Source organism: Bipolaris victoriae, assembly GCF_000527765.1.
Source record: "Bipolaris victoriae FI3 unplaced genomic scaffold scaffold_80, whole genome shotgun sequence".
Lineage (NCBI taxonomy): Eukaryota > Fungi > Ascomycota > Dothideomycetes > Pleosporales > Pleosporaceae > Bipolaris > Bipolaris victoriae.
In genome coordinates, this window is record NW_014575312.1 from 130,912 (window position 1) to 141,764 (window position 10,853).

Genomic DNA, 10,853 nt, shown 5'->3' on the forward strand with positions numbered 1-10,853 from the left:
GCCGTCCCGATGACTACTGCTGGCCCCAAGCAGGTCCGCATGCACGTATTCGGTGAAGACAACTGCAATGGCCCCGTCACCTTCATGTCAGTCGACGCAGACACGTGCTACGAGTTTGCTCCGGGCATCAAGTCTCTCCGCGTTGTCCACCACGACGACTCGATTCGTTACAACGCCTGTAAGTCACTCTCTCGATTGTTCTTTTTTCCCCCAGCTCTGGGTTTGCAGTTTCGAAGATATACAGAAGGAAATAGCAGTGGTTAACATAAGTGAAAAATCGATAGTGAACGTCTACTCTGCGCCCGACTGCAAGTCTGGTCCTGTGCTCCAGCCCATCTTGAACGATGGCTGCTCGGCTGTCGTCGCCTTCAAGGCTATTAAGCTTTCGATTGATACACCAAAGATCTAGACTTGGGCTTCTTTGTGCTGGGCTAAAGTAAGTTTGAATAGGTGTGCTACCTTGTGGTAATTGCGATGCTAATGATGGCTTAGACACTGAGGCGCAGCTGCAAAGACACATGCACACAGGTTATGGCGAACAAGTTGAACAAGGTTCATGGTGCACTCGAGAGACTAGGCGGATATACCCGAGAGAATGATACGAGCTGGTAGAGAGGCTTGGGCATAGTAGTCAGACTGCAGTGATATGATACCATCCTGGCTTTCTTGACGGATGATAGCAAAAATGACAATACCTAAATGCAGTTGATGTACGAATGCTCAAGACTCCTTCATTGATGCAAAGCGACGTAGACCTGATGAACCATTCTTACATATTCAATCTCCCAACACGCATTTGCTCTCACTCACCACCTTGGCTACACACTCACCACATAACACACAAACATGCTTGTATAAGAGATATGTCTTCCTCACGCAAATAGCAGCAACACAAGTGAGCAGTCAGACATGTCCCGATAACATAATCAATATGTCGATCGATAACTTGCTAGTACAAAACATACAAGAAAAGAAAAAACGCCGCCGCTGATGCTCATCATGCTAAAGATGCTGCGGGGAGGTATATATAAAAAAGACAAGATTTATAACAAAAAAAAAGAAAGAAAGGGAGAAAGAAGGAAAGAACCCAGTCTGGTACCAAAAGTGCATTCTCCCAGAATATCCGAGGGCACAACGAAACAAAATCCTAAACTTTTTCTTGTCTGTTCGATGCTTCTTGTTCTTGTTCATCTCTTTCTTCTTCTTCTTCTTCGTCCTCATCATCATAGTAATCATCTCTCTTTCCCAAACCAAGTAAGTGTCTTTCTTACCTGTGTTTGACCATCTTCCCATAATACATGTCAACAACAGACCCCTGACTGGCATCCACACATATACACACATACTCATAGCTTTTCCTTCATTAAAAGGCCATTAGTGGCACAGCATTGAGTACACGGGCCATCTCATTGGGGGCCATCTGAGCACTCTGCAGACTACGCACTTGGCTGCCCTTGCGGAGACGCTGCAGACCAAGCGCCAGTTTCCAGCTCTCACTGTCGTCAATGAGGAAGACGTATTTTTTGCCGTCGGCATCGCGGACAGAGGCTCGGAGAATATGCAGGTTCTTGGCGGGTTGCTTGCCAGTCTGACACACAAATACATGTTAGCATCGCCATCTCAAGCTGTAATACTACAGAACAAAAAGCCGACTTACCTCTACCATTTTCAGCGTCCAAGCCTTGACATCCCACTCACGTTGTGGAATGCCTCGCACATCATCATCGATGAACAAACCCTCGGATTGAATCTTCAGAATGAGCCCGTCGGTTACCTTTCCTACATTGGCTACGAGTTGAGCAACGGGCTTTGGAAACAAGTCATTGAAGAGATAGACAGCCTTGATGACAATCTTGTTAGGGTCGGCTGTCGCGTATGGTCCGCTTTTTGAAGCTGGTGGTGTTGTGCGTGCAGTCGACTCTGAAGGTGCGTAGGAAGACTCGGAGTATTGGGAAGAGACGTGTGAGCGAGTAGCAGTAGACCGAGGCGGGACAAAGGACTTTCCGTCTTCGCTGCTGAGGTAGGACTTTGCACTGGGTTTCTCGTAAGATTTCTTAGATGTGACGGTGGCCTTGATAGGAGACGATTGACTGGAGGCGACAGAAGCAGGAGCTGGCATCCTCACGCCTGCATAGGGGTCAAGTCGTTCGCCGCCGCCAACGCCACCATAAGTAGTAGATCTGCGGGTTGATGTGATCTCTGGGGCCGCGGCGGCAGCGGCGGCAGCGGCGGCAGCAGCAGCAGCCTCAGCGGCAGCAGCCTCTTCAGCTTTGATTCTCTCTGCTTCGGCTTTGATCCTCTCTGCCTCAGCTTTAAGCTGCTCAGCTTGTAGCTTCTCAGCCTTGATCTTCTCGGCTTTGATCCTTTCTGCTTCAGCCTTGACCTTCTCTGCTTCGGCCTTGAGACGAGCCTCTCGGTCCCTTTGAGCTCGTTCACGTGCTGCTTTGAGACGCTCTGCTCGCTCAGCATCTGCCTTCGCTTTGGCAGCAGCGAGTTCTGCTTCAAGCTTCGCTTTTGCTTCGGCAGCTTCGGCAGCAGCCTTGTCAGCAGCGGCCTTCTTCGCAGCCTCTTCTTCGGCCTTGGCTCTCTGTTCGGCTTCGAGCTTTTCGCGAATCTCCTTTTCGATTTGAGCTCGTGCTTCTGCTTCGCGTGCCTCGCGCTCTGCTTTCTCCTTCTCCAAGGCCTCTTGTTGCTTGCGAGCTTTCTCCTTGGCCAGGCGTTCTCGTGCTTCACGTTCACGCTGCTCTCGCTCACGTTTGCGCATCTGCTCCCACTTCTCCTTTTCAGCTTTGGCACGCGCAAGTTTAGCTGCTTCTTCCTTGGCCTTTTGCTCTGCCTCCTTCTTCTGCCTTGCTTCTTCAGCGCGCTTAAGCTCCTCCCACGCTCGCCGACGGTCTTCTTCCTCCTTCTTCTTCTTGGCTGCCTCAGCAGCTAGTCTAGCTTCTTCAGCCCGGCGGCGCTCTTCCTCAGCTTTGCGTTCTTCCTCTGCTATGCGCTGTCGTTCGGCTTCCTCTTGCCTCTTCCTCTCCTCTTCGGCAAGCCTCTGCTGTTCGGCCTCGCGCCTCCTTCTCTCTTCCTCTGCTTTCTTCTTCTCCTCGGCCTCGCGCTTCAGTCTGGCTTCTTCCTTGAGCCTGGCCTCCTCCTTCAACCTGGCTTCTTCTTTCAACCTAGCCTGCTCCTTGATCCTGGCCTCCTCCTTGAGTCTGGCCTCCTCTTTGAGTCTAGCCTCCTCCCTGAGTTTGGCTTCTTCTTTGAGTCGAGCTTCTTCCTTGAGTCGAGCTTCCTCCTTAAGTCGAGCTTCTTCCTTTAGCCGAGCCTCCTCCTTGAGGCGAGCCTCTTCCTTCAGCCTAGCTTCCTCTTTGAGTCTGGCTACCTCCTTCAATCTGGCCTCCTCGGCTTGCCTTTTGGCCTCTTCTGCTTGTCGCTTGATCTCTTCGGCTTGTCTTCTGGCCTCCTCTGCTTGTCTTCTAGCCTCTTCAGCTTGGCGCTTGAACTCCTCAGCACGCTTACGCTCCTCTTCTTGTGCCTTTGCTATTTTTGCTTTCTCGGCGCGCTCACGCTCGATTTCCTCGACACGTTTACGTTCGGCTTCCTCTTCTTGTTTTCTCTTGGCTTCTTCTTCTTGTTTTCTCTTGGCTTCTTCAGCTTGCTTGCGCTCCTCTTCCTGTTTCGCCTTCTTCTCCTTCTCTTCGGCACGCTTCTGCTTTTCTTCGGCGCGCTTCCGCTCTTCTTCAGCCCGCTCAGCCTCTTCGTCCGAGGAAGGCCCGTCGTCTTGTGGAGGGGGTGACGATGCAGAGCCGTATTGACGGTATCCGCCCCATCCGCCATGAGGTGGGGGACTGCCTGGGAAGCCACCGTTTTGAGGCGGTGGTGGGGGTGCTCGCTGGTAGCTAGAGCTGCTTCCATTGTTACCAGCACCAGCACCTGAGCCAGCACCGGGTCCGCCGCGTGGCCCATTGCCATATGCCGCGCCGCCTCCGCCATTGAATCGGCGTCCGGCCTGTGTCTGGCCGAAAGCCCAGCCTGCAAGGAGCATGAGGACGGCTAGCAGAATGACACCATTGCCGCCAGTTGTGACTCCATGCCTGACGATGAGGAAGTATTGTTTGACGTGTGGCTCGGCAGCTTTCCAAAGGACTATACTGGCTATGGTGCTGAGTACACCAGCTATGAAGCTGTTCTGTTGCACACCCAGGCTGGGCAGGTATATGAAGCCACCCCCTGAGGAATGTGGAGGGATGATGAAGATGTCATAGTTGCCCGGAGGGAGACCGCCGGTAGGAGGGGGTTCGGGAGGAGCATGGCTGCCTCCAGTTGTCTTTGGATTGGCACCATGTGGAGGTGGGGGAGGTGGAGGGCCGTCGTCCATGACTATGTACGCCCTCTAGGGCGGGTGGGTACGGGGGATCAGGGCAATGGTTCGTTGGGAATGTCGTGTGCTGCAACAGGTACAATCAGTTGCAAAGGAGCTGGGCGGTGGGAAGAAACAAAGCAGTGGGAAATTTCATGAGCGGAGCTGACTCGGAGCGATGGGAGGGAGTTGGAGCGGTGTGAGTGGGTGGGGTAACAATAGTGTTTATTGGATTATTCTTGAAGTCTCCCTCCCTCTGCGCAGACACACACTCGGGGGTCTCGCTCTCTCGAGGAGCAGAGAGGGACTGAGTGTGGTGAGAGGGAAGAGGAGCTGCAAGGTGTCCTCGCTGAGGGCTAGCACCATTGCTTTCTCCCAGAGCTGACTGCTCGGTTGTTTTTGGGTTTGTTTACGCCAAGCACCCGGAACGGCTAGCGCTGGCGGGCCGCTGGCGCCGCATGGCGACGACGCTACACAGGACACACTCTCCTATAGTCTGTTGGCCTGTGGGATGCGATTGCAAACCAGATTGTCTCTTGTCTGAACAGGTTTTTTTTCTTCTGCCTGCCGGCCCCGACCTTTTAAATGTCGTCGGGTCGGCTGGAAAGAATACAGGTGGCTGGCAGACAACACGTCACGCGTGGTAGAAGCTCAGTTGGCGGGCCAGCAGGGCCGAGCGGTGAAAGCAGCTTCGGCCAAAGGAGGCGGAACACGTCGGGTGTGCATCCTTATGTCAGCCTGGGCCAAGGGCATGTACTCTTGCAACATGGGTATTTGGTGTTTTTGTTTGGTGGCATCCGGCATGAAGCTTATGTGGTTTGGGGATAGGACCAGGCTGTTGTCAATAGGTACCTCGAGCGTCAGGACCCGTATTACTTCCTCATCTTCGTGGCTCTTTACCCAACAATGACCTGTTCTGGGTCGTCCTGGGACACGTATATATATATATACCTACATATATATCTCGGAGTTGTGAGAGATTTGCTTTTAATTCATTTCTTCAGCAGAGAGGCTTTCTGCCCTCGAGGATTTCTCGCAAGCATGGTGAGTGTGTACGCTAACTAAGAATAGGGCAGGGTGTGAAAGGTCCATCTACCCGGTAATGGTCTAAAACGATGCCTACTCTAGACTACCCGGACGTCTACCGGCAATGGCTACCGACGCTCCCTGAATCTGTCCCTGATTAGGACAGCATAAAACCTGAACAGGAATGTCATCTGGGTCATATATGGCAGGGGTATGCCGACGTCAGGGTAAGTGTGCAGTGAGCGAGCTACAGCTGTGCCATGATTTGACAGTTTCAAGGTCGGTTGCCGCTTTGCTCAGTCAGCAAAGAGAGCCTGAGGCCCGAGGGCAGCCTTGCAGTCTTGCAAGTCAAGGTGGTGATGGTGGAGGGTGGCAGGACTGCCCTTGAGCTTGGCTTCAAGTGGTTAGCGCCGTCTGTCTGTCTGTCTGTTGCCAGCACCACACCAGTGTTTACAGTAGAGATTGACATGCACACTCCCACGCCCTCGTGGACAGCAACGAGATTGAGTCGACGCTAGGAGCATCACGTGCATATCAGCAAAGACGATATTTTGGGTGGGGGGCCAGCCAGGTGGTGTGGGCAGCGAATCACAGCCGGGGGAGCGAAACACGCCTGGCACGCGTCAGTGTGCGATTCGACCATGCCAACAGCATCGTGTCACTGCGGGGTCGAGAGGTGGGTGAGCAGCACGCAGTCGATATGGTGGGCGATTGTGGCAGCCGACGGTGCCGCATGGAGGCGTCTGCGTGCTCTCTGCAACGCGTGGACATGGCAGCAGCAGCAGATTGCACGGTCACCTGCCCCGCTGATTTTCGCCCATGGCAAACGGGTGCCGAAGATGGTCCGACTGGAGGGTCGGGGATGGAGGGGATGGGCATGGAGGGGCATGGAGATGGTGGTTTTGGTGGTGAGGGCGTGGGTGACAATGGCCCCAAGCTCACGGCATTCTCTTCTCTTCTTCAGCCCTGCGCAGGGTGGGCCCACCCTCTCCACCACGTCATTGCTTCACCATCACGCCAGCCGCCTCCCCCCTCCCCCCCAACAACGATGCGAGCCAGATTCGTCCGACGCCGGGACGAGTCGGGATGCCATGGTTGCCGTGCGGTGCGCCAGGCCTACTGATCCGCATGCAGGTACAGGGAGTGGCATTGTGTGCAGTCGTGGACAAATCAGCTGGCAGCGGCAGCGTGCAAGCGGAGGCATGATTGGGCTACAGGCGACGAGCAGCGTTGGGTGGGCAAGGCCGAAAAACAAAGAGGCCTAATAAAAGAGCAGGGCGCATGGGCTCGTCGACGGCTTTGAGACACGGCTTAAGCCCAGTGCAGACAAGACGCACCGCTGCTGCGACAGACTTTTCCACCCGACGCCCACACGATGCGGAAAATGGCGGTGAAAAGCGGGCACTAGCGCCGGCCGACTCGAGCACACGCACGACGTGACCAAGTACTAAAGCTCGGCCTGCGGCACATCGCGCCCACCTGTCCGCGTCCGACAAGACTGTAGAGGGTGACTGTTGGGTACGGCCATCGCACACAGCAGGAACCCTCAGACGACAACGACGACTGACGCAAAGGCCCAGCTCCGATTGTCAATTGCCAATTGCCCTTCCGCCCTCCGCCATTGACTCCTCTCCCACGGACAAGCTTCTCCCTCCCGCAGCCATGTGGAGAACCGGCCTGCTCTACCTCGACCGCGGGGACAGCTCCATCCTCAACGCCCTCCGCAACGCCGGCTACGACACCCAGAACCAGCCCACCTCGCCCTCGCGCACCCCCCGCCGCTTTTCCATGGCTAGCGACACGGAGAGCGCCCTCGAGGGCAAGCTCAAGCATGACATCAAGGCCCAGCAGGGCGTCCAGCACTGGGTCATGCCTTCGGATGTCAACGGCCTCAAGTTTGCCAGCCCCCGCGCCAGCCCCCGCACCAGGGCCATTGACCCCGCCGACGCTCTCGGCCTGGCCACCGACGCTACCCTGTTCGAAGAGCCTGTCCTCTATTCGCTGGATCGAATAAAGGAAGACAACCACCACCCCGACTACTTTGCCTACGACCAACTGCAAAAGTCGCCTTCGCTCAAGGACGACTGCGACGAGCCTGTCCACGTGCACAAGCGCCGCCCTTCGCACCTCCGCACCCCCTCCACCCCCACCATCGAGTCGCGCCTTGCCAGTGCCCAAAAAGCCTCGCGCTCCCTACCCCTCCGTGCAAAGACAAACGAGGGTCTCCTACAACTGCAGGCAAACACATCCAAGCCCCAGCGCTCCGCAAATACACACCAGCGCAGAATATCGCTCGGCCTCCCCATCAAAGCTGCCAATGCCCCCGGCGAAACCTCCCGCCTCTCGAGCCCAACAAACACTCGTTCCCTCCACCCAGCCACACCAAAACGCCTGCCAAAGAAGACGGGCACCGCAACAGCCATCCAGCAGGAGCGCGATCTGGAATACAAGCACCGCCACACCTTCATCGGCACCGCCTCGCTCGATGATTTCCTAGAAGTCCTCGACGTCTCCCCAGATCATATCACAAACAAGGACGCAATCATAAGAGCCTTTATCCTGCTAGCCTCGAGCGAGCGACTGCTCGCCCGCCAAGCATCACTCAAGCCCGATGGATGGAGCGTCATTGCCCGCACCTCTGCCGAAACCGTAAACAGCGACTACGTCGAACAAGCACACGCCAAGCTCGGCTCCATTGTCCTCCGCCAATTCCTCGACCTCATCACCTTCAACGAAGACGAAGAAGCAAACGCCATGAGCGTCGTCGAAGCCTTCACTGCCGCAAGCCACTTGGATACACAAGCCAGCAAGGCTTCAGGGAGTAAGGCCAAAGCCTTTCGTAAATGGATGGTAAAAGCGCTACCCCAATAGGGTCCCTGCTTTTGTTTTTTTTACTTGTTTTCATTTTTTCCGTACACCTCTCTGCCCTTCTCATGATAATGCGACACGATGATGCCGAATGTCTTATGTTATTACTACATAGCCTTCCCCTTCCCTTCTCCCATCCAAATTTCTACCATTTTCTTTCCTCACCCCCCATCCCGCTCAGCCCATTAGATTAGTAAACCCCTTCTCCTAAAACCTCCTCTCCGACCTTAGGATAGTCCCCGCCATTCACACCTTGTTCTCAAGGCGCGGCTGCCGAAAAGAATAGATCCACTTCGAAGCCAAACACTACCCTTCTCAAACACGTCCACACCCGTCTTGTAGTTTCCGATTACAGATACCCCGATAACATTGTTATATTACCACTGAATCTAAATGTATATTTCGCCATTTCTTCGCCGCCTTCAACCTTGATCATGCCTCTAACAGTTTTGTAGTTTCTCGACGCTCCCTTCTGCGCCCTCTCCTCGACAACGTATACGAAACCGTAACGCTGTATTCAGACGCCGCCATTGACGAGTGCCCTATCCTACCCCCACGCTTTACCCCGGACTTTAGCACAAGTCCTTCACCCCAAGCCGAGTTCTTTTGATTAGCCTCAGTGACCCTGCATTCGATTCTAGAAGAGACTTCGCAACAAGCGCCTGGCTCAGTGCTTCTCTGGTTACTCTCCATAGCGTCAACCTCAAGAATGGGAGCTGTGGATGTATCCACTCGTACTTCAAGACTAGCATACAATGTGCATGAGAAATGCAAGTGGCTGGTGCGTCCGATCTTCACTGATTGACAAGCGACGATATGACGCGGCAATTGAGCCTTAAGAAATACTAGCGTCGGCACTACGGAAGTGTTTCCTGTCAAAGAGTCGTCAGTTTCTATCTAGCTTTGCCCAAGCGATTAGATCCCCCTTTCCATGGCCTTGGGGTGTTTCGTTATATAGCAGGATAGTTTTCTTTACTTCTAGAGAAGCAGGACATTTTCTCAGAGGAATCAAATTGATCAATATCTTGTAAAGTCTGTTGCAGCACCCATTCTTGGTTGACGTCATTCTCTCGAGTGCAGGTGATTTTTTTCCGAGCATGACCGTAGTCTACACTAGTTGATGCCAAGTGCTTATGTATGTATCTATGTCCTTGCTCCAGACCCGGACTAACACGTTCGAGAACGCCTCCACCTTCGGATCAAATGCATGAGGTGTCGAGAGTGGACAGCTCGGGGAAACACCCCAACTCCACTTGCTCACTTTTTGCACTAGAAACAGAGCATAGAAAATCATTTCTGTTTCATAGTCTCCTGTAGTATACCTCAAACTGATGCGGACATGCTTTTTCTAGCTTGACGTGTTGCGTGCAGAAATGCCCTTGCCAATCCGGCAATAACATGCAGCCTCAACACCCAGATACGACGCTACTTCAGCAGTACAAACCAAATGGTAACAACCTGCGCCACAAGAGTTATTGGCTCTGCGTCACTCTGTGGCGCTAAAACACACGTTCTGGGCGATCCTCCAACGTCGGGGCCCGCTAACGGAGACCAGGGAACTGACCAGTCGCGTCTTTTGCTTGTTCCCAAGAAGCTTGGAGCCGTCATGGTACCATGGGCTGATAGTTGACGCAGAGCTACCATGCACCTTGTAGCGTCGTCAATGGCAGTATGCAAGGCAAGTTTTGAAGATCCGGAAGAGAGATGCCATGCCATGCCCGCCCCCCTCGTCAAGGCGACTAGTCCGGTTCTTGGTTTTCGTCATTGCGTCCGCACCGAATTGTGTGGTTGGGGACAAGTATAAATATGTCGCGGGTGTGGATAGACTGTGCGTCTGGTTTATCTGCCAACATATATTAACGACCTTTTGCTTCCAAGTCAGACAGAACTAGATATACACCTCTTCTACTGTATCCACAGTTACAACAACATTTACCACACAATGCCATCAAGCACCGTTCGTACCCTCCTCCTGTTCATCACTCATTCTCTCTAGCATCACCACTGACGTTGCGCAAAGAGAAATATCCTCCTCTACTTCCTTGCCATTTGGCTGCCCTTCCTACCCGTCCTCATCGTACGCGGCTGCGGTGCAGACGTCCTGATTAACCTCGCCCTGGACCTGCTCGGATGGATCCCCGGTGTCATTCATGCCTGGTACATCATCAGTCAAAGCGAGAAGCGGGAGTATGTTGGTGTTGATCCCGGATATGGAAGCACATATGGTCGCAGGGAGAAGACGGTGAGATACTAGAGGAAGATGGAGGGCATATGGTGACGTCTGAAGGAGGGGAATGGGCAAGGGTCATGTTTGTGAAGGGATGGTTATGCAAGCAGACGGTATGGATGAGGGTTACCAAGACCCGTGTGAAAGATGCTACCGATCGAGAAAGTGGTTTGTCATAAAGATGAAGGAAATTCGTCGGGCTGCAATACAACATACCGAAAAGAAATAATCACGGCAAGACGAAAATTTAGCAATATCCATCAAGGAAGATCTGGCATGTGCCATATATTTAGGGCAGTTTGGCGAAACGGTTCTTCGATTTTGTGCGCTGCTCGCTCGCTGCTTTTTCTCGTCAAGTAGCAATGAATGCCTCACCTCAAG

General features: G+C 53.6%; 6 protein-coding genes across 6 annotated transcripts; 5 read left to right on the forward strand and 1 right to left on the reverse strand.

Annotated features, from left to right (window-relative positions):
- Positions 1–9: 9 nt before the first annotated feature.
- On the forward strand, positions 10–409 carry COCVIDRAFT_106665 (hypothetical protein; the record flags this gene model as incomplete). The annotated part of the gene is made up of 2 exons (XM_014698332.1): positions 10–178; positions 285–409. The coding sequence occupies 2 exons, from the start codon at positions 10–12 to the stop codon at positions 407–409; spliced, it is 294 nt and encodes a 97-aa protein (XP_014553818.1).
- A 954-nt stretch (positions 410–1,363) lies between these two features.
- On the reverse strand, positions 1,364–4,369 carry COCVIDRAFT_18399 (hypothetical protein; the record flags this gene model as incomplete). Its single annotated transcript, XM_014698290.1, has 2 exons — positions 1,364–1,588; positions 1,658–4,369. The coding sequence occupies 2 exons, from the start codon at positions 4,367–4,369 to the stop codon at positions 1,364–1,366; spliced, it is 2,937 nt and encodes a 978-aa protein (XP_014553776.1).
- Positions 4,370–5,736: 1,367 nt separating this feature from the next.
- COCVIDRAFT_106646 (hypothetical protein) lies at positions 5,737–5,895 on the forward strand (the record flags this gene model as incomplete). Its single annotated transcript, XM_014698333.1, has 1 exon — positions 5,737–5,895. One exon carries the CDS (start codon positions 5,737–5,739, stop codon positions 5,893–5,895), a length of 159 nt encoding a protein of 52 aa, XP_014553819.1.
- Positions 5,896–6,077: 182 nt separating this feature from the next.
- COCVIDRAFT_40247 (hypothetical protein) lies at positions 6,078–6,583 on the forward strand (the record flags this gene model as incomplete). Its single annotated transcript, XM_014698334.1, has 2 exons — positions 6,078–6,297; positions 6,342–6,583. The coding sequence occupies 2 exons, from the start codon at positions 6,078–6,080 to the stop codon at positions 6,581–6,583; spliced, it is 462 nt and encodes a 153-aa protein (XP_014553820.1).
- Positions 6,584–7,039: 456 nt separating this feature from the next.
- On the forward strand, positions 7,040–8,248 carry COCVIDRAFT_106723 (hypothetical protein; the record flags this gene model as incomplete). The annotated part of the gene is made up of 1 exon (XM_014698335.1): positions 7,040–8,248. The coding sequence occupies one exon, from the start codon at positions 7,040–7,042 to the stop codon at positions 8,246–8,248; it is 1,209 nt and encodes a 402-aa protein (XP_014553821.1).
- A 1,939-nt stretch (positions 8,249–10,187) lies between these two features.
- On the forward strand, positions 10,188–10,499 carry COCVIDRAFT_29076 (hypothetical protein; the record flags this gene model as incomplete). The annotated part of the gene is made up of 2 exons (XM_014698336.1): positions 10,188–10,202; positions 10,266–10,499. The coding sequence occupies 2 exons, from the start codon at positions 10,188–10,190 to the stop codon at positions 10,497–10,499; spliced, it is 249 nt and encodes an 82-aa protein (XP_014553822.1).
- Between the last annotated feature and the right edge of the window lie 354 nt (positions 10,500–10,853).